This window comes from Oncorhynchus kisutch, linkage group LG29, assembly GCF_002021735.2.
Source record: "Oncorhynchus kisutch isolate 150728-3 linkage group LG29, Okis_V2, whole genome shotgun sequence".
NCBI classification, from domain to species: Eukaryota; Metazoa; Chordata; class Actinopteri; order Salmoniformes; family Salmonidae; genus Oncorhynchus; species Oncorhynchus kisutch.
This window is the reverse complement of record NC_034202.2, coordinates 44,723,774-44,751,420: the sequence shown is the minus strand read 5'-3', so window position 1 is coordinate 44,751,420 and position 27,647 is coordinate 44,723,774. Positions and strand designations below refer to the sequence as shown.

The 27,647-nt window shown below is 43.6% G+C and overlaps 1 protein-coding gene across 3 annotated transcripts in view; it reads left to right on the top strand.

Annotated features, from left to right (window-relative positions):
• The window catches only part of cadm2a (cell adhesion molecule 2a), a 633,311-nt gene that overhangs the window by 394,371 nt on the left and 211,293 nt on the right, over window positions 1-27,647 (top strand). For all 3 annotated transcript variants that reach the window (XM_031808832.1, XM_031808833.1, XM_031808831.1), the window contains one exon: window positions 12,846-12,995. In XM_031808832.1, coding sequence (XP_031664692.1) covers window positions 12,846-12,995 — 150 coding nt within the window. The remainder of the gene's footprint in view (window positions 1-12,845; window positions 12,996-27,647) is intronic.

The following is a 27,647-nucleotide window of genomic DNA, read 5'->3' as shown; positions in this document are numbered from 1 at the left end:
GGTTGTATATCAACAGGACTAATGGGTTATAAATCAACAGGACTAATGGGGACTAATGGGTTGTAAATCAACAGGACTAATGGGGACTAATGGGTTGTATATCAACAGGACTAATGGGTTATAAATTAACAGGACTAATGGGGACTAATGGGTTGTATATCAACAGGACTAACGGGTTATAAATCAACAGGACTAATGGGGACTAATGGGTTGTATATCAACAGGACTAATGGGGACTAATGGGTTGTATATCAACAGGACTAATGGGGACTAATGGGTTGTATATCAACAAGAATAATGGGTTGTACATCAACAGGACATATGGCTTGGAAATCAACAGGACTAATGGGGACTAATGGGTTGTTTATCAACAAGACTAATGGGGACTAATGGGTTGTACATCAACAGGACTAATGGGTTGTAAATCAACAGGACTAATGGGGTCTAATGGGTTGTATATCAACAGGACTAATGGGGACTAATGGGTTGTACATCAACAGGACTAATGGGGACTAATGGGTTGTATATCAACAGGACTAATGGGTTGTATATCAACAGGACTAATGGGTTGTATATCAACAGGACTAATGGGTTGTAAATCAACAGGACTAATGGGTTGTACATCAACAGTACTAATGGGTTGTACATCAACAGGACTAATGGGTTATAAATCAACAGGACTAATGGGGACTAATGGGTTGTATATCAACAGGACTAATGGGTTGTACATCAACAGGACTAATGGGGACTAATGGGTTGTATATCAACAGGACTAATGGGGACTAATGGGTTGTATATCAACAGGACTAATGGGTTATAAATCAACAGGACATATGGGTTGTACATCAACAGGACTAATGGGGACTAATGGGTTGTACATCAACAGGACATATGGGTTGTACATCAACAGGACTAATGGGGACTAATGGGTTGTACATCAACAGGACATATGGCTTGGAAATCAACAGGAATAATAAGGACTAATGGGTTGTATATCAACAGGACTAATGGGGACTAATGGGTTGTACATCAACAGGACATATAGGTTGTACATCAACAGGACATATGGGTTGTACATCAACAGGACTAATGGGGACTAATGGGTTGTAAATCAACAGGACATATGGGTTGTACATCAACAGGACATATGGGTTGTACATCAACAGGACATATGGGTTGTATATCAACAGGACATATGGGTTGTACATCAACAGGACATATGGGTTGTACATAAACAGGACATATGGGTTGTATATCAACAGGACATATGGGTTGTACATCAACAGGACTAATGGGGACTAATGGGTTGTACATCAACAGGACATATGGCTTGGAAATCAACAGGAATAATAAGGACTAATGGGTTGTATATCAACAGGACTAATGGGGACTAATGGGTTGTACATCAACAGGACATATAGGTTGTACATCAACAGGACATATGGGTTGTACATCAACAGGACTAATGGGGACTAATGGGTTGTAAATCAACAGGACATATGGGTTGTACATCAACAGGACATATGGGTTGTACATCAACAGGACATATGGGTTGTATATCAACAGGACATATGGGTTGTACATCAACAGGACATATGGGTTGTATTTGGGTCATGATCCTATATCAGTGTTACATTGATACTTTGTTGGAGCACCAGGATATTTCCGACATGGCACCGCAGAAAGCCTGTAGCTGAAACCAGATATGAATTGCATTCAAGTGAGTGTTCATTAAGATGTTGAGTGTGTTGTAGTGTTTGTGTGGTTATGCTGATTGCAGAAGATTGTTTGGCTAAGGACCCTCCTACAAGCACACTTCACTCAGAAGTGTACACGCCAGTCCTAAAAACGTATACACTTCAGCCCTGGAAAGTATATACTCAGAGGGAACAGAGGGTTCTTGTCTTGGCGTAATCACAGCTCAGACGTGGGAGGGTAGAGATCAGAGCTCTGACGTGGGAGGGTGGAGATCAGAGCTCTGACGTGGGAGGGTGGAGATCAGAGCTCTGACGTGGGAGGGTGGAGATCAGAGCTCTGACGTGGGAGGGTGGAGATCAGAGCTCTGACGTGGGAGAGTGGAGATCAGAGCTCTGACGTGGGAGGGTGGAGATCAGAGCTCTGACGTGGGAGGGTGGAGATCAGAGCACTGACGTGGGAGGGTGGAGATCAGAGCTCTGACGTGGGAGAGTGGAGATCAGAGCTCTGACGTGGGAGAGTGGAGATCAGAGCTCTGACGTGGGAGGGTAAAGATCAGAGCTCTGACGTGGGAGGGTGGAGATCAGAGCTCTGACGTGGGAGGGTGCTCTTCTAAATACCCAGGTTTTCTAAAAATCATGGTTGGAGGATTCTGGATTAGGGATATTCCAACGAGGATTTATGGAAAACCAGGAGTCTGTCTGTCTGTCTGGTCTGGTCTGGTCTGTGATTATTTTTATCACACCAAGTACATTTCAATCATATGCTATAGACTATTATACAGTATCTCAGGCTGTCTTTAGTTGTGTACAGAGTCCAAAATGCTCCCACCAGGAAGTGCAATCATGTAGATGAATACTGCCATTTGTGTCATTGTTGTTGCATGGTTGGTTAACGAGATGTAAAGTTGGTGTTCCTCGTTTGTTGGGAAAAGGTCAGTGGAAATTGAAATTGAATGAGCTAAAGCTTTACTAGAACGAACACTGACCCTTGAGAACGTTCTCTGAAGAATGGTTTGGATAGAAAAACAGATTAGCTGCTCGGGAAAACAACGTTGTCCATTTAAAATAACATGGATTAGATTGGAGCACTGTGGTTGTGTCCCAAGTATCAAGGATTGTATTCATGGTTAGGCTGTCTTGTACTCATTTGCAGCTAAACACTGAATTGTAGTATGCAGATAAAATAAGAAAACGATCGATAAGATAATGGTTAGCTCGCTGAATTTCTTTGGGGGGGAGGTAGGGTATCTATTCTGATGGAAGCCTAGTTGGATGGTAGTGAAAGTATCTATTCTGATGGAAGCCTAGTTGGATGGTAGTGAAGGTATCTATTCTGATGGAAGCCTAGTTGGATGGTAGTGAAGGTATCTATTCTGATGGAACCCTAGTTGGATGGTTGTGAAGGTATCTATTCTGATGGAAGCCTAGTTGGATGGTAGTGAAGGTATCTATTCTGATGGAAGCCTAGTCGGATGGTAGTGAAAGTATCTATTCTGATGGAAGCCTAGTTGGATGGTAGTGAAGGTATCTAGTCTGATGGAAGCCTAGTTGGATGGTAGTGAAGGTATCTAGTCTGATGGAAGCCTAGTCGGATGGTAGTGAAAGTATCTATTCTGATGGAAGCCTAGTTGGATGGTAGTGAAGGTATCTAGTCTGATGGAAGCCTAGTTGGATGGTAGTGAAGGTATCTATTCTGATGGAAGCCTAGTTGGATGGTGGTGAAGGTATCTATTCTGATGGAAGTCTAGTTGGATGGTAGTGAAGGTATCTATTCTGATGGAAGCCTAGTTGGATGGTAGTGAAAGTATCTATTCTGATGGAAGCCTAGTTGGATGGTAGTGAAGGTATCTAGTCTGATGGAAGCCTAGTTGGATGGTAGTGAAGGTATCTATTCTGATGGAAGCCTAGTTGGATGGTGGTGAAGGTATCTATTCTGATGGAAGTCTAGTTGGATGGTAGTGAAGGAATCTAGTCTGATGGAAGCCTAGTTGGATGGTAGTGAAGGTATCTATTCTGATGGAAGCCTAGTTGGATGGTGAAGGTATCTATTCTGATGGAAGCCTAGTTGGATGGTAGTGAAGGTATCTATTCTGATGGAAGTCTAGTTGGATGGTAGTGACGGGATTGATGATGGTGGTGGTGGTGATGATGGGAACAAGATCTCGCGGTTTATCCATGTTTCTCCAAACGTCATGTTTCAAAGTGTTTTTGACACCCTGGGTCGACAACTCCTGCTTAACGTCGTTCCGTTTCTCCAGACGCCACATTTCAAAGTGTTTTTGACACCCTGGGTCGACGACTCCTGCTTAACGTCGTTCCGTTTCTCCAGACGTCAAATCCCGAAGTTCAGGGTTAAGGTCTTGGGGGAAAACATTACGTTTACGGGATTCGTCCCGGAAGGTTAAAACTGCAACATGTAACTTTGTTGGGAGCGACCTGACCAAATTCTCTGTGTGTAATAGATCTGTCGTTCTTATTGAAATACAGTTTTTAAAAAGAGGTATCTGTTCTATGTGTGCTATTTCTATGCTTTCCATTCTTCTTCTTATTTTTTATTTTATTTTGTCTTTTACTTTCAGGTTTTGTTCAGCAGCTTCAAAACATCAGAAAATACATCATTTGTGGTTATAGAAAATATATTTCAAAGCAGTTTAGATGTTGCAACGATTCTATACACTATACTGGTTTGTTTTTGAAATTAGGCAAACTACTGGAAGTTTATCAACCAGGAAATGGCAGAGCGATATCTGCATGGTGGATCTTGAAGTCAATGGTTAAGGTTTGGGATAGGGTGAAAACAATAAATTAGTGTTTACCACTTGGATTGAACAAGTGACCTTTGGATTTGTAGTCATACGATTTTGCCCTAGCAAAACCCAAGCCTACTTAATGGTAATATAGCGCTCATTGTTGCGCCCCTGGTGGGCAGTTTCGAAGGCATTTCCCCGATGTCCTCAGGATGTGGACGTCCATTTTCGAAGTCAATCTTGAGCGATCTGCCTGGATGATGGGCGCTGGCTTTCTGGAGCTATGAAGAAGATGATAAAAATAAAAAGAATGTGGAGAAGTCATCCTTTTATCTCCGTCACGGTTTCAGGTGTCAGAATCAAAATGTGACAGTGGAGGATATTGGCTATGAAAATCTTTCAACTGCTTCTCGAACATATCCAATTGTGCCACCACCGTTCATTTGTGATGGCGACCTGATGCGAGAGCTCACACCTTAACCGGAAATTCGCCATCCCAAAGAGAGAGTTATTAGTCTAATCTAAAAAAATTATTAACACTTTTTTTTTTGACTGACCGACAACAACAAAAACATGAGGTTATTTCGTATCAGGTGAGGAATGAGGAGAAAGCCTACTGGGTTTTAATGCGACCACGGGTAGTCTGATGTTTTGATTGTGGGGGGGGGGGGGCATGCACATACAGGGAGCGGGGTGAGTGGGGCACATGATGGATCCCTCTGTCTGGCTACACAGCTGAGCACGGGCCTCCACCTTCGGGCCAGACTCAACCCTAAACATGGGAATTGCAAGATTCATACGGTTGATGTTAATGTTGACGATTGTTCATGTAGCCAGGTTGCCGCGGCGGGTTGCCGTGGCGGGTTGCCGTGGCAGGTTGCCGTGGCGGGTTGCCGTGGCTGGGAGCTCAGGGGCGTCGTGAAAGTGGCTGAACTCCCGGCAGTGATTACAAAGAGCAGCTGACTATGAGGTTGATACGCCTGTCTCACAGACAGTGGAAAATGATGTGCCCAGTGTAAATACAGACACACAGGGTGATGTGCCCAGTGTAATTACAGACACACAGGGTGATGTTCCCAGTGTAATTACAGACACACAGGGTGATGTGCCCAGTGTAATTACAGACACACAGGGTGATGTGCCCAGTGTAATTACAGACACACAGGGTGATGTTCCCAGTGTAATTACAGACACACAGGGTGATGTGCCCAGTGTAAATACAGACACGCAGGGTGATGTGCCCCGTGTAATTACAGACACACAGGGTGATGTGCCCAGTGTAATTACAGACACACAAGGGGCATGTGCCCAGTGTAATTACAGACACACAGGGTGATGTGCCCCGTGTAATTACAGACACACAGGGTGATGTGCCCAGTGTAATTACAGACACACAGGGTGATGTGCCCAGTGTTGTTACAGACACTCAGGGTGATGTGCCCAGTGTAATTACAGACACACAAGGTGATGTGCCCAGTGTTGTTACAGACACACAGGGTGATGTGCCCCGTGTAATTAGACACACAGGGTGATGTTCCCAGTGTAATTACATACACACAGGGTGATGTTCCCAGTGTAATTACAGACATACGGGGTGATGTTCCCAGTGTAATTACAGACACACAGGGAGTTGTGCCCCGTGTAATTAAAGACACTCAGGGTGATGTGCCCAGTGTAATTACAGACACACAAGGTGATGTGCCCAGTGTTGTTACAGACACTCAGGGTGATGTGTCCAGTGTAATTACAGACACACAAGGTGATGTGCCCAGTGTTGTTACAGACACACAGGGTGATGTGCCCCGTGTAAATACAGACACGCAGGGTGATGTGCCCCGTGTAATTACAGACACACAAGGTGATGTGCCCAGTGTTGTTACAGACACACAGGGTGATGTGCCCAGTGTAAATACAGACACGCAGGGTGATGTGCCCCGTGTAATTACAGACACACAGGGTGATGTGCCCAGTGTAATTACAGACACACAAGGGGCATGTGCCCAGTGTAATTACAGACACACAGGGTGATGTGCCCAGTGTTGTTACAGACACTCAGGGTGATGTGCCCAGTGTAATTACAGACACACAAGGTGATGTGCCCAGTGTTGTTACAGACACACAGGGTGATGTGCCCCGTGTAATTAGACACACAGGGTGATGTTCCCAGTGTAATTACATACACACAGGGTGATGTTCCCAGTGTAATTACAGACATACGGGGTGATGTTCCCAGTGTAATTACATACACACAGGGTGTTGTGCCCCGTGTAATTAAAGACACTCAGGGTGATGTGCCCAGTGTAATTACAGACACACAAGGTGATGTGCCCAGTGTTGTTACAGACACTCAGGGTGATGTGCCCAGTGTAATTACAGACACACAAGGTGATGTGTCCAGTGTTGTTACAGACACACAGGGTGATGTGCCCAGTGTAATTACAGACACACATGGTGATGTGCCCCGTGTAATTACAGACAAACAGGGTGATGTGCCCGGTGTAATTACAGACACACAGGGTGATGTGCCCAGTGTAATTACAGACTCACAGGGTGATGTGCCCAGTGTAATTGCAGACTCACAGGGTGATGTTCCCAGTGTAATTACAGACACACAAGGTGATGTGCCCAGTGTTGTTACAGACACTCAGGGTGATGTGCCCAGTGTAATTACAGACACACAAGGTGATGTGTCCAGTGTTGTTACAGACACACAGGGTGATGTGCCCAGTGTAATTACAGACACACATGGTGATGTGCCCCGTGTAATTACAGACAAACAGGGTGATGTGCCCGGTGTAATTACAGACACACAGGGTGATGTGCCCAGTGTAATTACAGACTCACAGGGTGATGTGCCCAGTGTAATTGCAGACTCACAGGGTGATGTTCCCAGTGTAATTACAGACACACGGGGTGATGTGCCCCGTGTAATTACAGACACTCAGGGTGATGTGCCCAGTGTTGTTAGACACACAGGGCGATGTGCCCAGTGTAATTACAGACACACAGGGTGATGTGTCCAGTGTTGTTACAGACACACAGGGTGATGTTTAGCCTGGGTAGTGGGTTTAGATCATGGGTCAAGCTACTGTACTCTGGGCTTCTGTTATGGTGAAAGTGTGGGGGTGGGCTGAGATGACCAGGCTGAGGGGGTGGGCTGAGACGGCCAGACTGAGGGGGTGGGCTGAGACGGCCAGGCTGAGAGGGTGGGCTGAGACGGCCAGGCTGAGGGGGTGGGCTGAGACGGCCAGGCTGAGAGGGTGGGCTGAGACGGCCAGACTGAATGGGGTGGGCTGAGACGGCCAGACTGAGGGGGTGGGCTGAGACGGCCAGACTGAGGGGGTGGGCTGAGACGGCCAGACTGAGGGGGTTGGCTGAGACGGCCAGGCTGAGGGGGTGGGCTGAGACGGCCAGAATGAGAGGGTGGGCTGAGGGGGTGGGCTGAGGGGGTGGGCTGAGACGGCCAGGCTGAGGGGGTGGGCTGAGATGGCCAGACTGAGGGGGTGGGCTGAGACGGCCAGACTGAGGGGGTTGGCTGAGACGGCCAGGCTGAGGGGGTGGGCTGAGACGGCCAGAATGAGAGGGTGGGCTGAGACGGCCAGGCTGAGGGGGTGGGCTGAGGGGGTGGGCTGAGACGGCCAGGCTGAGACGGTGGGCTGAGACGGCCAGACTGAGGGGGTGGGCTGAGATGGCCAGACTGAGGGGGAGGGCTGAGACGGCCAGACTGAGAGGGTTGGCTGAGATGGCCAGACTGAGGGAGTGGAAAGGGGGAGGGCTGAGACGGCCAGACTGAGGGGGTGGGCTGAGACGGCCAGGCTGAGGGAGAGGGCTGATACGGCCAGACTGAGGGGGTGGGCTGATACGGCCAGACTGAAGGGGTGGGCTGATACGGCCAGACTGAGGGGGTGGGCTGATATGGCCAGACTGAGGGGGTGGGCTGAGACGGCCAGAGTGAGGGGGTGGGCTGAGACGGCCAGACTGAGGGGGTGTGCTGAGACGGCCAGACTGAGGGGGTGGGCTGAGACGGCCAGGCTGAGGGGGTGGGCTGAGACGGCCAGACTGAGGGGGAGGGCTGAGACGGCCAGACTGAGGGGGTTGGCTGAGATGGCCAGACTGAGGGGGTGGGCTGAGGGGGAGGGCTGAGACGGCCAGACTGAGGGGGTGGGCTGAGGGGTTGGGCTGAGACGGCCAGGCTGAGGGGGCCGGGTTGAGGGGGTGGGCTGAGACGGCCAGGCTGAGGGAGAGGGCTGATATGGCCAAACTGAGGGGGTGGGCTGATACGGCCAGACTGAGGGGGTGGTCTGAGACGGCCAGGCTGAGGGGGTGGGCTGAGACGGCCAGTCTGAGGGGGTGGGCTGAGACGGCCAGGCTGAGGGGGAGGGCTGAGACGGCCAGACTGAGGGGGTGGGCTGAGACGGCCAGACTGAGGGGGTGGGCTGAGACGGCCAGGCTGAGGGGGTTGGCTGAGACGGCCAGACTGAGGGGGTGGGCTGAGACGGCCAGACTGAGGGGGTGGGCTGAGACGGCCAGACTGAGGGGGTGGGCTGAGACGGCCAGACTGAGGGGGTTGGCTGAGACGGCCAGGCTGAGGGGGTGGGCTGAGACGGCCAGAATGAGAGGGTGGGCTGAGGGGGTGGGCTGAGGGGGTGGGCTGAGACGGCCAGGCTGAGGGGGTGGGCTGAGATGGCCAGACTGAGGGGGTGGGCTGAGACGGCCAGACTGAGGGGGTTGGCTGAGACGGCCAGGCTGAGGGGGTGGGCTGAGACGGCCAGAATGAGAGGGTGGGCTGAGACGGCCAGGCTGAGGGGGTGGGCTGAGGGGGTGGGCTGAGACGGCCAGGCTGAGACGGTGGGCTGAGACGGCCAGACTGAGGGGGTGGGCTGAGATGGCCAGACTGAGGGGGAGGGCTGAGACGGCCAGACTGAGAGGGTTGGCTGAGATGGCCAGACTGAGGGAGTGGAAAGGGGGAGGGCTGAGACGGCCAGACTGAGGGGGTGGGCTGAGACGGCCAGGCTGAGGGAGAGGGCTGATACGGCCAGACTGAGGGGGTGGGCTGATACGGCCAGACTGAAGGGGTGGGCTGATACGGCCAGACTGAGGGGGTGGGCTGATATGGCCAGACTGAGGGGGTGGGCTGAGACGGCCAGAGTGAGGGGGTGGGCTGAGACGGCCAGACTGAGGGGGTGTGCTGAGACGGCCAGACTGAGGGGGTGGGCTGAGACGGCCAGGCTGAGGGGGTGGGCTGAGACGGCCAGACTGAGGGGGAGGGCTGAGACGGCCAGACTGAGGGGGTTGGCTGAGATGGCCAGACTGAGGGGGTGGGCTGAGGGGGAGGGCTGAGACGGCCAGACTGAGGGGGTGGGCTGAGGGGTTGGGCTGAGACGGCCAGGCTGAGGGGGCCGGGTTGAGGGGGTGGGCTGAGACGGCCAGGCTGAGGGAGAGGGCTGATATGGCCAAACTGAGGGGGTGGGCTGATACGGCCAGACTGAGGGGGTGGTCTGAGACGGCCAGGCTGAGGGGGTGGGCTGAGACGGCCAGACTGAGGGGGTGGGCTGAGACGGCCAGGCTGAGGGGGAGGGCTGAGACGGCCAGACTGAGGGGGTGGGCTGAGACGGCCAGACTGAGGGGGTGGGCTGAGACGGCCAGGCTGAGGGGGTTGGCTGAGACGGCCAGACTGAGGGGGTGGGCTGAGACGGCCAGGCTGAGGGGGGTTGGCTGAGACGGCCAGACTGAGGGGGTGGCTGCAGGGGTGTCCACACCGGGGTCAGCTCTACTGATCAGCCTTTGAATCACTGCTGTGCAGGTGGAGGCTGGTCTATGTGCAGTGGACGAGGAGAGGGGTTTGGTTCTAACTTTCTTGGTTAAATGAAATTTAAGTTTGTATTTTAAATCAAGTTTGTGTTGTAAATTATGTAATAACTATTGGGCCAACAAAGTTTTTGTTTGTTTTTATCTCTCTTTCTTTCCCCGTCCCTCCCTCCCTCCCTCTCGCTCTCTCCCCCTCCCTCCCTCCCTCTCCCTCTCTCCCCCTTCCCTTCCTCCTTGTCCATCTCTCCCTCTCCCTCTTCCCTTCCTCCTTGTCCATCTCTCCCTCTCCCTCTCTCCCCCTTCCCTTCCTCCTTGTCCATCTCTCCCTCTCCCTCTCTCCCCCTTCCCTTCCTCCTTGTCCATCTCTCCCTCTCCCTCTCTCCCCCTTCCCTCCCTCCCTGTCCATCTCCCTCTCTCCCTCTCCCTCTCTCTTCCCCTTCCTTCCCTCCCTCCCTATCCATCTCCCTCCCTCCCTCTCCCTCTCTCTCTTCCCCTTCCCTCCCTCCCTGTCCATCTCTCTCCCTCCCTCTCCCTCTCTCTCTTCCCCTTCCCTCCCTCCCTTCCCCTTCCCTCCCTCCCTGTCCATCTCCCTCCCTCCCTGTCCATCTCCCTCCCTCCCTGTCCATCTCCCTCCCTCCCTCTCCCGCCCCATCGCTCTACGTCCCCCTTCCTCCCTGTGTGTGTGTGTGTGTGTGAGCATTAAGCCGTGTTTTATCCTGAGACTTTAGTGGTGGTTCTTAGTTAGAGAGGCCCGTAGAGGAGCTAATTTACCCCCAGAGGAGAGCTCAATCTTGGGCTAGTAATTAGGCCTTTCAGCCTCCATCCTAGAGACTAGGCTCCATCCAGCGTATCTCTTCTGCTTTGTTCTATATGCGGAAATGGGACGGATGTTACACACGTTTGTGTCCTCATATCACAAAGAACGTTTTGCTCAGTGGAATGCCAACGACCCTCTACCGCTATAATGTCAACTTCATGTTGTATTTCCTGAGAGGGAACTTCGTGTTGTATTTCCTGAGAGGGAACGTCGTGTTGTATTTCCTGATAGGGAATTTGATGAATGGTACACAAGACACCATGTTGGTGTAGAACTCTAAACCATATAGAACACTAAACCATGTAGAACACTAAACCATGTTGGTGTAGAACACTAAACCATGTAGAACACTAAACCATGTAGAACACTAAACCATGTAGAACACTAAACCATGTTGGTGTAGAACACTAAACCATGTAGAACACTAAACCATGTAGAACACTAAACCATGTAGAACACTAAACCATGTAGAACACTAAACCATGTTGGTGTAGAACACTAAACCATGTAGAACACTAAACCATGTTGGTGTAGAACACTAAACCATGTAGAACACTAAACCATGTAGAACACTAAACCATGTCGGTGTAGAACACTAAACCATGTAGAACACTAAACCATGTAGAACACTAAACCATGTCGGTGTAGAACACTAAACCATGTAGAACACTAAACCATGTCGGTGTAGAACACTAAACCATGTTGGTGTAGAACACTAAACCATGTTGGTGTAGAACACTAAACCATGTAGAACACTAAACCATGTAGAACACTAAACCATGTAGAACACTAAACCATGTAGAACACTAAACCATGTCGGTGTAGAACACTAAACCATGTCGGTGTAGAACACTAAACCATGTCGGTGTAGAACACTAAACCATGTCGGTGTAGAACACTAAACCATGTCGAACACTAAACCATGCAGAACACTAAACCATGTCGAACACTAAACCATGTAGAACACTAAAACATGTCGGTGGAGAACACTAAACCATGTAGAACACTAAACCATGTCCGTGCTGAACACTAAACCATGTAGAACACTAAACCATGTTGGTGTAGAACACTAAACCATGTCCGTGCTGAACACTAAACCATGTAGAACACTAAACCATGCTGGTGTAGAACACTAAACCATGTTGGTGTAGAACACTAAGCCATGTAGAACACTAAACCATGTAGAGCACTAAACCATGTAGAACACTAAACCATGTAGAACACTAAACCATGTTGGTGTAGAACACTAAGCCATGTAGAACACTAAACCATGTAGAACACTAAACCATGTAGAACACTAAACCATGTAGAACACTAAAACATGTCGGTGGAGAACACTAAACCATGTAGAACACTAAACCATGTAGAACACTAAACCATGTAGAACACTAAACCATGTAGAGCACTAAACCATGTAGAACACTAAACCATGTAGAACACTAAACCATATAGAACACTAAACCATGCTGGTGTAGAACACTAAACCATGTAGAACACTAATCCATGTAGGCTACAGTATAGAGGAATAGAAGCATTCTATGCAATTACAGGGTATACTGTCTACACATACTGTATTTGGAAATCAAAACTTCAACGTTGAAAAGGTTTGATGCTGGCACAAAACTACAACCATCTCTCTTAGATTGGAAGAACTGTGTTTTGTCTTCTGATAGCAAGAATGTTTACCATACTAAACCCAATGAATCTTACGCTACAAATGATGGTTTGTCATATTTACTCCTTTCTCTCCCTGTCTTCTCTCCTCTCTCTCCCCAGGGTCGTCAGGGCAGCAACCCTTGGTCCAGAATCAGACAGTAACAGAGGGGGGGACTGCCAACATGACTTGCAGGGTAGAGTACAACGACCAAACTTCCCTCCAGTGGTCTAACCCTGCACAGCAGACACTGTTCTTCGGAGACAAGAAAGGTAAGAGCAACGAGATCACTAAAGATAGACTGCAATATTCCACGTTTGTCCAGGTCCCCAAGACGTCACTATATGCCTTCTTCTTCGCAATATATACATATTTTTAAACGAGTACCAAGAACTGGGATTGAACCCGCAATGCTCAGTCAAAAATCAACGTTTATCCTAGTGAGACACTATCCACCACAATTGTGATGGAAATAGGAGGTTTCGTTTAAAATGTGATAAATGCCAACAGATGATCTGTTCGTTGGGACATGTTGGGATCTTTTCAAATCAAATCAAACTTTATTAGTCACATGTGCCGAATACAACAGGTGTAGACCTTTTCTGTGAAATGCTTACTTACAAGCCCTTAACCACCAATGCAGTTCAAGAAGAGTTAAGAAAATATTTACCAAATAAACAATAGTAAAAAATAATAACAAGTAACACAATAAAATAACATAACGAGGCTATATACAGATGGTTCTGGTACCAGTTGCAAACCGCAGTCTGGCTTTTTTATGGCGGTTTTGGAGCAGTGGCTTCTTCCTTGCTGAGCGGCCTTTCAGGTTATGTCGATATAGGACTCGTTTTACTGTGGATATAGATACTTTTGTACCTGTTTCCTCCAGCATCTTCACAAGGTCCTTTGCTGTTGTTCTGGGATTGATTTGCACTTTTCCCACAAAAGTACGTTCATCTCTAGCGGTATGACGGCTGCATGGTCCCATGGTGTTTATACTTGCGTACTATTGTTTGTACAGATTAACTTGGTACCTTCAGGCGTTTGGAATAGATGAACCAGACTTGTGGAGGTCTACACATTTTTTTTACGAGGTCTTGGCTGATTTCCCATGATGTCAAGCAAAGAGGCACTGAGTTTGAAGTTAGGCCTTGAAATACATCCACAGGTCCACCTCCAATTGACTCAAATGATGTCAATCAGCCTATCAGAAGCTTCTAAAGCCATTACATGATTTTCTGGAATTTGCCAAGCTATTTAAAGGCACAGTCAACTTGTGTATGTAAACTTCTGACCCACTGGAATTGTGATACAGTGAATTATAAGTGAAATAATATGTCTGTAAACAATTGTTGGAAAATTACTTGTGTGATTTTGCACAATGTGGATGTCCTAACCGACTTGCCAGAACTATAGTTTGTTAACAAGAAATGTGTGGAGTGGTTGAAAAACAAGTTTTAATGACTCCAACCTAAGTGTATGTAAACTTCTGACTTCAACTGTATATAAGTAAATAATAATATCAATATAGGACAAAACACAACACGACATAAAGAGAGACCTAAGACAACAACAGAGCATGGCAGCAACACATGACAACACAGCATGGTAGCAACACAACATAACAACAACATGGTAGCAACACAACATAACAACAACATGGCAGCAACACATGACAATACAGCATGGCAGCAACACAACATGACAACAACATGGTAGCAACACAACATGACAACACAGCATGGTAGCAACACAACATAACAACAACATGGTAGCAACACAACATGACAACAACATGGTAGCAACACAACATGACAACAACATGGTAGCAACACAACATGATAACAACATGGTAGCAACACAACATGATAACAACATGGTAGCAACAAAACATGACAACAACATGGTAGCAACACAACATGACAACAACATGGTAGCAACACAACATAACAACAACATGGTAGCAACACAGCATGACAACAACATGGTAGCAACACAACATGATAACAACATGGTAGCAACAAAACATGACAACAACATGGTAGCAACACAACATGACAACAACATGGTAGCAACACAACATAACAACAACATGGTAGCAACACAACATGACAACAGCATGGTAGCAACACAACATAACAACAACATGGTAGCAACACAACATAACAACAACATGGTAGCAACAAAACATGGTACAAGCATTATTGGGCACAGACAACAGCACAAAGGGCAAGAAGGTAGAGACAATAACAGTTGGAGTGTTTGTTGCAGCTCGTTCCAGTTGCTAGCTGCAGAGAACTGAAAAGACGAGCGACCCAGGGATGTGTGTGCTTTGTGGACCTTTAACAGAATATGACTGGCAGAACGGGTGTTTGTATGTGGAAGATGAGGGCTGCAGTAGATATCTCAGATAAGAGGGGAAGGGAGGCCTAACAGGGTTTTATAAATAAGCATCAACCAGTGGGTCTTGCGTTGGGTATACAGAGATGACCAGTTTACAGAGGAGTATAGAATGCAGTGATGTGTCCTATAAGGAGCATTGGTGGCAAATCTGATGGCCGAATGGTAAAGAACATCTAGCCGCTCGAGAGCACCCTTACCTGCCAATCTATAAATTATGTATCCGTAATCTAGCATGGGTCGGATGGTCATCTGAATCAGGGTTAGTTTAGGGTGAAAGAGGAGCGATTACGATAGAGGAAACCAAGTCTAGATTTAACTTTAGCATGCAGCTTTGATATGTGCTGAGAGAAGGACAGTGTAACGTCTAGCCATACTCCCAAGTACTTGTATGAGGTGACTACCTGAAGCTCTAAACCCTCAGAGGTAGTAATCACACCTTTGGGGAGAGGGGCATTCTTCTTACCAAACCACATGACCTTTGTTTTGGAGGTGTTCAGAACAAGGTTAAGGGAAGAGAAAGCTTGTTGGACACTAAGAAAGCTTTGTTGTAGAGCGTTTAACACAAAAACCTGGGTAGGGGCCAGCTGAGTATAAGACTGTATCATCTGCATATAAATGCCTGAGCTATGTTGTTGATGTAAATTGAGAAGAGCGTGGGGCCTAGGGTCGAGCCTTGGGGTACTCCCTTGGTGACAGGCAGTGGCTGAGACAGCAGATTTTCTGACTTCATACACTGCACTCTTTGAGAGAGGTAGTTAGCAAACCAGGCCAAAGACCCCTCAGAGAAACCAATACTCCATAGCCGGTCCACAAGAATGGAATGGTCTACCGTATCAAAAGCTTTGGCCAAGTCAATAAAAATAGCAGCACAACATTGCTTAGAATCAAGGGCAATAGTGACATCATTGAGGACCTTTAAGGTCGCAGTGACACATCCATAACCTGAGCGGAAACCAGACTGCATACCCGAGAGAATAGTATAGACATCAAGAAAGCAACTCTACAGCTTTTCATAAGGTACTCTACCTCAGGCGAGCAATACCTCGAGACTTCAGAATATTAGAAGACTTCTTTAATATTAGATGATCTGTTTGTGTCTGTAAAATGTATGGAAATGTGGAAATGGCTTCATGGTCAAATATTGATCATCATATCGAAGTACACTGCATGACCAAAAGTATGTGGACACCTGCTCGTCGAACATCTCATTCCAAAATCATGGGCATTAATATGGAGTGTATCCCCCCTTTGCTGCTATAACAGCCTCCACTCTTCTGGGAAGGCTTTCCATTAGATGTTGGAACATTGCTGCTATAACAGCCTCCACTCTTCTGGGAAGGCTTTCCACTAGATGTTGGAACATTGCTGCTATAACGGCCTCCACTCTTCTGGGAAGGCTTTCCACTAGATGTTGGAACATTGCTGCTATAACGGCCTCCACTCTTCTGGGAAGGCTTTCCATTAGATGTTGGAACATTGCTGCTATAACAGCCTCCACTCTTCTGGGAAGGCTTTCCACTAGATGTTGGAACATTGCTGCTATAACGGCCTCCACTCTTCTGGGAAGGCTTTCCACTAGATGTTGGAACATTGCTGCTATAACGGCCTCCACTCTTCTGGGAAGGCTTTCCACTAGATGTTGGAACATTGCTGCTATAACGGCCTCCACTCTTCTGGGAAGGCTTTCCACTAGATGTTGGAACATTGCTGCTATAACGGCCTCCACTCTTCTGGGAAGGCTTTCCACTAGATGTTGGAACATTGCTGCTATAACGGCCTCCACTCTTCTGGGAAGGCTTTCCACTAGATGTTGGAACATTGCTGCTATAACGGCCTCCACTCTTCTGGGAAGGCTTTCCACTAGATGTTGGAACATTGCTGCTATAATGGCCTCCACTCTTCTGGGAAGGCTTTCCACTAGATGTTGGAACATTGCTGCTATAACAGCCTCCACTCTTCTGGGAAGGCTTTCCACTAGATGTTGGAACATTGCTGCTATAACGGCCTCCACTCTTCTGGGAAGGCTTTCCACTAGATGTTGGAACATTGCTGCTATAACGGCCTCCACTCTTCTGGGAAGGCTTTCCACTAGATGTTGGAACATTGCTGCTATAACAGTCTCCACTCTTCTGGGAAGGCTTTCCACTAGATGTTGGAACATTGCTGCTATAACGGCCTCCACTCTTCTGGGAAGGCTTTCCACTAGATGTTGGAACATTGCTGCTATAACAGCCTCCACTCTTCTGGGAAGGCTTTCCACTAGATGTTGGAACATTGTTGCTATAACGGCCTCCACTCTTCTGGGAAGGCTTTCCACTAGATGTTGGAACATTGCTGCTATAACAGCCTCCACTCTTCTGGGGAGGCTTTCCACTAGATGTTGGAACATTGCTGCTATAACAGCCTCCACTCTTCTGGGAAGGCTTTCCACTAGATGTTGGAACATTGCTGCTATAACAGCCTCCACTCTTCTGGGAAGGCTTTCCACTAGATGATGGAACATTGCTGCTATAACAGCCTCCACTCTTCTGGGAAGGCTTTCCACTAGATGTTGGAACATTGCTGCTATAACAGCCTCCACTCTCCTGGGAAGGCTTTCCACTAGATGATGGAACATTGCTGCAGGGATTTTCTTCCTTTCCGCCGCAAGAGCATTAGTGAGGTCGGGCACTGATGTTGGGTGATTAGGCCTGGCTCGCAGTCGGCATTCCAAATTATCACAAAGGTGTTCAATGGGGTTGAGGTCAGGGCTCTGTGCAGGCCAGCCAAGTTCTTCCACACCTTTTTCTACAAACCACATTTGCCATAAAGTTGGAAGTACAGAATCGTCTAGAATGTCATTGTATGCTCTAGGGTTAAGATTTCCTTTCACCGGAGGGGACTAGACTGAACCATAAAAAACAGCCCCAGACCATTATTTCTCCTCCACCAAACTTGACAGCATTCAGGCAGGTAGCACTCTCCTGGCAGCCGCCAAAACCCAGATTTGTCCCTCTGACTTCCAAATGGTGAAGCGTGATTCGTCACTCCAGAGACCAATTGGGGGTGGCGAGCTTTACATCATTAAGAACAGTTTTTTGCACTAACGTTGCTTCCAGAGGCAGTTTGGAACTCAGACGATATTTACACGCTAATCTCTTCAGCACACGCTGGTCCCGTTCTCGGAGCTTGTGTGGCCTACCACTTCAAGGCGGAGCCGTTGTTGCTCCTAGACCTTTCCACTTCACAATAACAGCTCTTACAGTTGACACCCGGGGGAGGCGGGCGGCTCCTAGCAGTTCAGAAATTTGACAAACTGACTTGTTTGGAAAGTTGTCATCCTGAAAGTCACTGAGCTCATCAGTGAGGCCCGTTCTACTGCCTGTGTTTGTCTACGGAGATTGGATGGCTGTGTGGTCATGGTGATGAGCTTGATGGTGATCGAGCGTCTTATTCTGGTGACATGAGGATCGATGCTTGACTGCCGTTTGACAACAAACAAACAAAAATCCATGGTAATAATCTCCTCCTGTAGTGTGCGTTTGGGTAAAATCACAGAGGAAGCCAAGCCTGAATTTTTTTGGGCCCATGTTGTGATAATTGCATTGTTTTGCTCTATAACCTGTTATAGAGATACTTAGTCCATATGACACTGTGATATATAGGACCTAAAGACCAAGACAATTAGAAGACACAGTGACCTAAAGACCAAGACAATTAGAAGACACAGTGGCCTAAAGACCAAGACAATTAGAAGACACAGTGACCTAAAGACCAAGACAATTAGAAGACACAGTGACCTAAAGACCAAGACAATTAGAAGACACAGTGACCTAAAGACCAAGACAATTAGAAGACACAGTGACCTAAAGACCAAGACAATTAGAAGACACAGTGGCAGAATAAAATAATAAATGTAACCACACCTTTGTTTCATCACTAATCCTAGAGAGCAGCCTCTGTCCGGTGAAGTCCACAACGCGTGTTGTATGTAACAAACAGGTACATGACCTACAGCAAGGTCAAGCAAGGTCATGTTTCAGACATTTTTCAGACCACTAAAACAACTATTTGATTTAGAACCACAGAGAGTTACCGCAAGTCACAATGAAAAACAGGAGCTGCCTCCACTATTCCAGCACCATTTCAACATCATCAAATCACCTTTGCTTAGTCTAATACAGTGACAACTAAAAGATAAAAAAAACTATTTAGTCCAATCAACTTAAAGCTAAATATGATGTGGCTGTCTACGGTTCTGATTTATCTGTGCGTGTGTGTGTGTGTGTGTGTGTGTGTGCACGTGTGCGCGTGAGTGAGTGTGTGGGTGTGTGTGCGTGTGTGTGTGCGTGCGAGTGTGCGTGCGAGTGTGCGTGAGTGAGTGAGTGAGTGTGTGTGTGTGTGTGTGTGCATGAGCGAGTGAGTGAGTGAGTGTGCGCGCGTGTGTGTGTGTCTGCGTGTGTGCGAGTGTGCGTGCGAGTGAGTGAGTGAGTGAGTGTGTGTGTGTGCATGAGCGAGTGAGTGTGTGTGTGTGCGCGCGCGTGCGTGAGTGAGTGTGTGTGTGTGCGCGTGAGCGAGTGAGTGAGTGAGTGAGTGAGTGTGTGTGCGCGTGAGCGAGTGAGTGTGTGTGCGCGTGAGCGAGTGAGTGAGTGAGTGAGTGAGTGTGTGAGCGTGTGTGTGTGCGTGCGCGTGTGTGTGTGTTTAGAAAAACATGTTGACTCACCCTACTGGTAGAGAAACACCAACATCCTCCCATTGTCATGTTGACTCACCCTACTGGTAGAGAAACTCCAACATCCTCCCATTGTCATGTTGACTCACCCTACTGGTAGAGAAACTCCAACATCCTCTGTTCTCTCAGGGATTTAAACTAGTGTGTTCTCTCAGGGATTTAAACTAGTGTGTTCTCTCAGGGCTTTAAACTAGTGTGTTCTCTGAGGCCTTTAAACTAGTGTGTTCTCTCAGGGATTTAAACTAGTGTGTTCTCTCAGGGATTTAAACTAGTGTGTTCTCTCAGGGCTTTAAACTAGTGTGTTCTCTCAGGCCTTTAAACTAGTGTGTTCTCTCAGGGATTTAAACTAGTGTGTTCTCTCAGGGATTTAAACTAGTGTGTTCTCTCAGTGCTTTAAACTAGGCTGTTATCTCAGGATTTTAAACTAGTGTGTTCTCTTAGGGATTTAAACTAGTGTGTTCTCTCAGGGATTTAAACTAGTGTGTTCTCTCAGGCCTTTAAACTAGTGTGTTCTCTCAGGGATTTAAACTAGTGTGTTCTCTCAGGGATTTAAACTAGTGTGTTCTCTCAGGGATTTAAACTAGTGTGTTCTCTCAGGGATTTAAACTAGTGTGTTCTCTCAGGCCTTTAAACTAGTGTGTTCTCTCAGGGATTTAAACTAGTGTGTTCTCTCAGGGATTTAAACTAGTGTGTTCTCTCAGGGATTTAAACTAGTGTGTTCTCTCAGGGATTTAAACTAGTGTGTTCTCTTAGGGATTTAAACTAGTGTGTTCTCTCAGGGATTTAAACTAGTGTGTTCTCTCAGGGATTTAAACTAGTGTGTTCTCTCAGGCCTTTAAACTAGTGTGTTCTCTCAGGGATTTAAACTAGTGTGTTCTCTCAGGGCTTTAAACTAGTGTGTTCTCTCAGGGATTTAAACTAGTGTGTTCTTTCAGGGATTTAAACTAGTGTGTTCTCTCAGGGATTTAAACTAGTGTGTTCTCTTAGGGATTTAAACTAGTCTGTTCTCTTAGGGATTTAAACAAGTCTGTTCTCTTAGGGATTTAAACTAGTCTGTTCTCTTAGGGATTTAAACTAGTGTGTTCTCTTAGGGATTTAAACAAGTCTGTTCTCTCAGGGATTTAAACTAGTGTGTTCTCTCAGGGATTTAAACGAGTGTGTTCTCTCAGGGATTTAAACTAGTGTGTTCTCTCAGGGATTTAAACTAGTGTGTTCTCTCAGGGATTTAAACTAGTGTGTTCTCTTAGGGATTTAAACTAGTCTGTTCTCTCAGGGATTTAAACTAGTCCGGTCTAGGATTGGAGAGGATTTCAGACAGTAAGAACTCCTGACCATGTGGCTATTACTAAATCCATATAATCACATCAACACAGTATCACACAAACACAGACACTTGCAAGCAGACACGCACATACACATATGCATACACACAAATACTGCACACACACACACCCACCCACACACACACACACACACACACACACACACACACACACACACACACACACACACCTCCATACCGAGGAGAGGCAGGAGAACATTAGCGGTATAATCCGGTATAATTCTCCAGGTGTTTCATTTAGACATAAACTTGGCGCCTCTCGCTCCATAATTACAATTTTCCCCTCTTCCTCCTTCCTCATACACACTGTCCCTCACAGTGTGGCGTTTGTTTACTAGCTTCTGGTTCTTCTGCCTCTAACTCCTTTCCTTGGCACAGAGTTGTTATGTTGTGCGTTGTCATAGTGTTGGTATTGTTGTGTTATCCTTTGCCACTGTGCTTGCACCGTGTTGCTGATAATGTGTTGAATGCACCCCTTGTACTCTCCTTGGCACAGTGTCCGATGAACCTGCTGAATGGCCCTCTTTTAGGTACTGCGTTGCATGTTGTTGGTAATGTTGTGTTTAGTGAACACACCCCTTGTTCTCTGCCTCTAAACCTGAACGCACACCTTGTTCTCTGCTTCTAAACCTGAACACACCCCTTGTTCTCTGCTTCTAAACCTGAACACACCCCTTGTTCTCTGCCTCTAAACCTGAACACACCCCTTGTTCTCTGCCTATAAACCTGAACATACCCCTTGTTCTCTGCCTCTAAACCTGAACACACCCCTTGTTCTCTGCTTCTAAACCTGAACACACCCCTTGTTCTCTGCTTCTAAACCTGAACACACCCCTTGTTCTCTGCTTCTAAACCTGAACACACCCCTTGTTCTCTGCCTCTAAACCTGAACACACCCCTTGTTCTCTGCCTCTAAACCTGAACACACCCCTTGTTCTCTGCCTCTAAACCTGAACACACCCCTTGTTCTCTGCCTTAAAACCTGAACACACCCCTTGTTCTCTGCCTCTAAACCTGAACACACCCCTTGTTCTCTGCCTTAAAACCTGAACACACCCCTTGTTCTCTGCCTCTAAACCTGAACACACCCCTTGTTCTCTGCTTCTAAACCTGAACACACCCCTTGTTCTCTGCCTCTAAACCTGAACACACCCCTTGTTCTCTGCCTCTAAACCTGAACACACCCCTTGTTCTCTGCCTATAAACCTGAACACACCCCTTGTTCTCTGCCTCTAAACCTGAACACACCCCTTGTTCTCTGCCTCTCAGCTGTTTGGTTTATTTTACCTTTATTTAACTAGGCAGAACGACAGTTTGCAACCTTCCGGTTACTAGTCCAACGCTCTAACCACTAGGCTACCCTGCCGCACCATTAGTGATATGCATTAGGTATGGTGCATTAGTTATAATACATTTGTTATAATACATTAGTTATGTTGCATTAGTTATGGTGCATTAGTTGTGGTGCATTAGTTATAATACATTAGTTATGATACATTAGTGATAATACATTCGTTATGATACATTAGTTATGGTGCATTAGTTATAATACATTAGTTATGATACATTAGTTATGGTGCATTAGTTATAATACATTAGGTATAATACATTAGTTATAATACATAAGTTCCAATACATTCGTTATGGTGCATTAGTTATAAAAATTTGTTATCTTGCATTAGTTATGGTGCATTAGTTATAATACATTAGTTATGTTTATTAGTGATATGCATTAGATATGGTGCATTAGTTATAATACATTAGTTATAATGCATTAGTTATGTACATTAGTTATGGTGCATTAGTTACAATACATCAGTTATGGTGCATTAGTTATGGTGCATTAGTTATAATGCATTAGTTATAATACATTAGTTATAACACATTAGTTATAACACATTAGTTATAATACATGCGTTATTGTGCATTAGTTATAATACATTAGTTATGGTGCATTAGTTATAATACATTAGTTATAATACATTAGTTATAATGCATTAGTTATGGTGCATTAGTTATAATACATTAGTTATGGTGCATTAGTTATGGTCCATTTGGTCCATTTGTTATAATTTGTTATAATATATTAGTTGCCTTGTATTAGTTATGGTGCATTAGTTAAAATACATTAGTTATAATACATTAGTTATGTTGCATTAGTTACAAAACATTAGTTATGGTGCATTAGTTATAATACATTAGTTATGGTGCATTAGTTATAATACATTAGTTATGGTGCATTAGTTATAATGCATTAGTTATGGTGCATTAGTTATGGTGCATTAGTTATAATGCATTAGTTATGGTGTATTAGTTATAATGCATTAGTTATGCATTAGTTATGGTCCATTAGTTAAAATATAGTAGTTATCTTGCATTAGTTATGGTGAATTAGTCATTGTTCATTAGTTATGGTGCATTATATAAAATACATTAGTTATGGTGCATTCGATATAATACATTAGTTATGGTGCATTAGTTATAATACATTAGTTATGGTGCATTAGTTATAATACATTAGTTATGGTGCATTACTTATAATATATTAGTTATCTTGCATTAGTTATGGTGCATTAGTTATAATACATTAGTTATGTTTATTAGTGATATGCATTAGATATGGTGCATTAGTTATAATACATTAGTTATAATGCATTAGTTATAATACATTAGTTATGGTGCATTAGTTACAATACATCAGTTATGGTGCATTAGTTATGGTGCATTAGTTAAAATATATTAGTTATCTTGCATTAGTTATGGTGAATTAGTCATTGTTCATTAGTTATGGTGCATTAGTTATAATACATTAGTTATGGTGCATTAGTTATAATACATTAGTTATGTTTATTAGTGATATGCATTAGTTATGGTGCATTAGTTATACTACATTAGTTATGGTGTATTAGTTATGGTGCATTAAGTTATAATACATTAGTTATAATGCATTAGTTATGGTGCATTCGTTGTGGTGCATTAGTTACAAAACATTAGTTATGGTGCATTAGTTATGGTGCATTAGTTATAATATAATATATTAGTTATAATACATTAGTTATGGTGCATTAGTTACAAAACATTAGTTATGGTGCATAAGTTATAATACATTAGTTATAATACATTAGTTATGGTGCATTAGTTACTAAACATTAGTTATGGTGCATTAGTTACAATACATTAGTTATGGTGCATTAGTTACAAAACATTAGTTATGGTGCATTAGTTATGGTGCATTAGTTACAAAACATTAGTTATGGTGCATTAGTTATAATACATTAGTTATAATGCATTAGTTATGGTGCATTAGTTACAAAACATTAGTTATGGTGCATTAGTTATGGTGCATTAGTTACAAAACATTAGCTATGGTGCATTAGTTATAATACATAAGTTATAATACATTAGTTATAACACATTAGTTATAATACATTAGTTATGGTGCTTTAGTTACAAAACATTCGTTATGGTGTATTCGTTGTGGTGCATTAGTTATAATACATTAGTTATGGTGCATTAGTTACAAAACATTCGTTATGGTGTATTCGTTGTGGTGCATTAGTTATAATACATTAGTTATGGTGCATTAGTTACAAAACATTCGTTATGGTGTATTCGTTGTGGTGCATTAGTTATAATACATTAGTTATGGTGCATTAGTTATAATACATTAGTTATAATACATAAGTTATGGTGCATTAGTTACAAAACATTCGTTGTGGTGCATTAGTTACAAAACATTAGTTATGGTGCATTCGTTATGGTGCATTAGTTATAATATATTAGTTATGGTGCATTAGTTATAATACATTAGTTATAGTGCATTTGGTATAATACATTAGTTATAATACATTAGTTATGTTGCATTAGTTACAATACATTAGTTATGGTGCATTAGTTATAATACATTAGTTATGGTGCATTAGTTATAATGCATTAGTTATGGTGTATTAGTTATAATACATTAGTTATGCATTAGTTATGGTCCATTAGTTAAAATATATTAGTTATCTTGCATTAGTTATGGTGCATTAGTTATAATACATTAGTTATAATATATTAGTTATAATACATTAGTTATGGTGCATTAGTTATAATACATTAGTTATGGTGCATTAGTTATAATACATTAGTTATGGTGCATTAGTTATGGTGCATTAGTTATAATACATTAGTTATAATACATTAGTTATGCATTAGTTATGGTGCATTAGTTATAATACATTAGTTATGGTGCATTAGTTACAATACATTAGTTATTGTGTATTAGTTATAATACATTAGTTATGGTGCATTAGTTATAATACATTAGTTATGGTGCATTAGTTATAATACATTAGTTATGGTGCATTAGTTATGGTGCATTAGTTATAATACATTAGTTATAATACATTAGTTATGCATTAGTTATAATACATTAGTTATAATACATTAGTTATAATACATTAGTTATGCATTAGTTATAATACATTAGTTATAATACATTAGTTATAATACATTAGTTATGGTGCATTAGATATAATACATTAGTTATGGTGCATTAGTTATAATACATTAGTTATAATACATTAGTTATGGTGCATTAGTTATAATACATTAGTTATGGTGCATTAGTTACAATACATTAGTTATTGTGTATTAGTTATAATACATTAGTTATGGTGCATTAGTTATAATACATTAGTTATGGTGCATTAGTTATAATACATTAGTTATGGTGCATTAGTTATAACACATAAGTTATAACACATTAGTTATAATACATTAGTTATAATACATTAGTTATGGTGCATTAGTTATAATACATTAGTTATAATACATTAGTTATGTTGCATTAGTTACAATACATTAGTTATGGTGCATTAGTTATAATACATTAGTTATGGTGCATTAGTTACAATACATTAGTTATTGTGTATTAGTTATAATACATTAGTTATGCATTAGTTATGGTCCATTAGTTAAAATATATTAGTTATCTTGCATTAGTTATGGTGAATTAGTCATTGTTCATTAGTTATGGTGCATTAGATATAATACATTAGTTATGGTGCATTATATATAATACATTAGTTATGGTGCATTAGATATAATACATTAGTTATGGTGCATTAGTTATAATACATTAGATATAATACATTTGTTATGGTGCATTAGATATAATACATTAGTTATGGTGCATTAGATATAATACATTAGTTATGGTGCATTAGTTATAATACATTAGTTATGTTTATTAGTGATATGCATTAGATATGGTATATTAGTTATAATGCATTAGTTATAATACATTAGTTATAATACATTAGTTATGGTGCATTAGTTATGGTGCATTAGTTATAATACATTAGTTATGGTGCATTAGTTATAATACATTAATTATGGTGCATTAGTTATGGTGCATTAGATATAATACATTAGTTATAATACATTAGTTATAATACATTAGTTATGGTGCATTAGTTATGGTGCATTAGTTATAATACATTAGTTATGGTGCATTAGTTATAATGCATTAGTTATAATACATTAGTTATAATACATTAGTTATGGTGCATTAGTTATGGTGCATTAGTTATAATACATTAGTTATGGTGCATTAGTTATAATACATTAATTATGGTGCATTAGTTATGGTGCATTAGATATAATACATTAATTATGGTGCATTAGTTATGGTGCATTAGTTATATGCATTAGTTATAATGCATTAGTTATAATACATTAGTTATGGTGCATTAGTTACAATACATTAGTTATGGTGCATTAGTTATGGTGCATTAGTTATAATGCATTAGTTATAATATATTAGTTATAATGCATAAGTTATAATACATTAGTGATAATACATTAGTTATAATGCATTAGTTATGGTGCATTATTCATGGTGCATTAGTTATGGTGCATTAGTGATGGTGCATTAGTTATAATACATGCGTTATTGTGCATTAGTTATGGTGCATTAGTTATAATACATTAGTTATGGTGCATTAGTCATGGTGCATGTTTTACGGTGCATTAGTTATGGTGCATTAGTTATAATACATGCGTTATTGTGCATTAGTTATGGTGCATTCATTATAATACATTCGTTATTGTGCAATAGTCATGGTGCATTGGTGCACAGATGTTACTGTGTTGTATATTTGTCCTCTCCATATCCAGTTACTCTATGATTTGCCTGAAGAGCTAATTTGTTGCTCTCATGAGCAGAGAGAGAGTTATCTGTGGAGCAGAGAGAGAGAGTTGTCTGTGGAGCAGAGAGAGAGTTGTCTGTGGAGCAGAGAGAGAGTTGTCTGTGGAGCAGAGAGAGAGTTGTCTGTGGAACAGAGAGAGAGTTGTCTAACGAGCAGAGAGAGAGAGAGTTGTCTGATGAGCAGAGAGTTGTCTGATGAACAGAGAGAGAGAGTTATCTGATGAACAGAGAGAGAGTTATCTGATGAACAGAGAGAGAGTTATCTGATGAACAGA